The 1,924-nt window shown below is 41.6% G+C and overlaps 1 protein-coding gene across 1 annotated transcript in view; it reads right to left on the reverse strand.

Annotated features, from left to right (window-relative positions):
* LOC112070334 (serine/threonine-protein kinase PAK 3-like) overlaps positions 1 to 1,924 on the reverse strand; it is an 80,065-nt gene that overhangs the window by 33,558 nt on the left and 44,583 nt on the right. The window contains exon 5 of the mRNA XM_070438921.1: positions 932 to 969. Coding sequence (XP_070295022.1) covers positions 932 to 969 — 38 coding nt within the window. The remainder of the gene's footprint in view (positions 1 to 931; positions 970 to 1,924) is intronic.

The raw sequence follows: 1,924 nt of genomic DNA on the forward strand, positions 1-1,924 counted from the left end.
TCCTTATTGAGAGGAGTGGTACCTACTGCCTGGTTCTGAACCAGCCCCTTATTGAGAGGAGTGGTACCTACTGCCTGGTTCTGAACCAGTTCCTTATTGAGAGGAGTGGTACCTACTGCCTGGTTCTGAACCAGTTCCTTATTGAGAGGAGTGGTACCTACTGCCTGGTTCTGAACCAGCTCCTTATTGAGAGGAGTGGTACCTACTGTCTGGTTCTGAACCAGCTCCTTATTGAGAGGAGTGGTACCTACTGCCTGGTTCTGAACCAGTTCCTTATTGAGAGGAGTGGTACCTACTGTCTGGTTCTGAACCAGTTCCTTATTGAGAGGAGTGGTACCTACTGTCTGGTTCTGAACCAGTTCCTTATTGAGAGGAGTGGTACCTACTGCCTGGTTCTGAACCAGCTCCTTATTGAGAGGTGTGTCACCTGCTCTATCAACACTTCATCAGGACCATCAGAGTGCTGGGAGTCAGCAGGCCGGCGCCACCGCCTGGGAAAACCAGCCATCTCCAGACATAACAAAACCATCATAGAGAAAAGGCCTCTGTGTGCCAACTCTTCACACCCAAGCCAGAGGTAAAGTACCAACAGACAGAAAGACTGAATGCAGTTGAGTGCACACGACCTCTGAGAGTCTTCTCTCTCAGTCCACCGATGAAACATTACTCTGACAGCGACACAGCCCAGAGACAGTCATTTGGCTGATTCCCAAAAGGGACGGTTAGACTCTGAGACAGTCATATGAGGTCATGTTAATGGACCCAGCGAGAACACGCAGTCTGGCTTACAGTGCTAACTAAAACTCCAGAGCACACTACAGCTGACAAGAGAGCAATACACAGAGTATACGCTCATATTTGTTTCTCTTTCAATAAATGCTAATGAGTTGTTAAGAGGAAAAGAACATGTTTGAAATGAAGTAGCACTTACCAGAGTGTTGGCTGCTATGTATCCCTGTGCTGACTTGTCTGAAAGAGAAAGGAATCATTGCCAGACGTCTCATTCTCTTACATTAACAACAACACACTGACAGTTAAATATAACCAAGATGACAACACACTGACAGTTAAATACAACCAAGAGGACAACACACTGACAGTTAAATATAACCAAGATGACAACACACTGACAGTTAAATATAACCAAGATGACAACACACTGGCAGTTAAATATAACCAAGATGACAACACACTGACAGTTAAATATAACCAAGATGACAACACACTGACAGTTAAATATAACCAAGACAGATGACAAACACACTGACAGTTAAATATAACCAAGATGACAACACACTGACAGTTAAATTAACCAAGATGCACACACTGACAGTTTAAATATACCAGAGGACAACACACTGACAGTAAAATATAACAAATGACAACACACTGACAGTTAATATACCAAGATGACAACACACTGACAGTTAAATAAACCAAGATGACAACACCTGACCAGTTAATATAACCAAGATGACAACACACTGACAGTTAAATATAACCAGATGACAACACACTGAAGTTAATATAACCAAGATGAAACACACTGACAGTTAAATATACCCAAGATGACAACACCACTGACAGTTAAATATAACCAAGATGACAACACACTGACAGTTAAATATAACCAAGATGACAACACCACTGACAGTTAAATATAACCAAAGAGACCAACAACTGACAGTTAAATACAACCAAGATGACACCACACTGACAGTTAAATACAACCAAGAACAACACACTGACAGTTATATAACAAATACACCACTAGACAGTATACACCAAGATGACACCACACTGACAGTTAAATACAACCAAGATGACAACACACTGACAGTTAAATATAACCAACATGACAACACACTGACATTAAATTAACCAAGAGGACAACACACTGACGTTAAATATAACCAAAGCAGAA

This window comes from Salvelinus sp. IW2-2015, unplaced genomic scaffold, assembly GCF_002910315.2.
Source record: "Salvelinus sp. IW2-2015 unplaced genomic scaffold, ASM291031v2 Un_scaffold1295, whole genome shotgun sequence".
In the NCBI taxonomy this organism is placed as follows: domain Eukaryota; kingdom Metazoa; phylum Chordata; class Actinopteri; order Salmoniformes; family Salmonidae; genus Salvelinus; species Salvelinus sp. IW2-2015.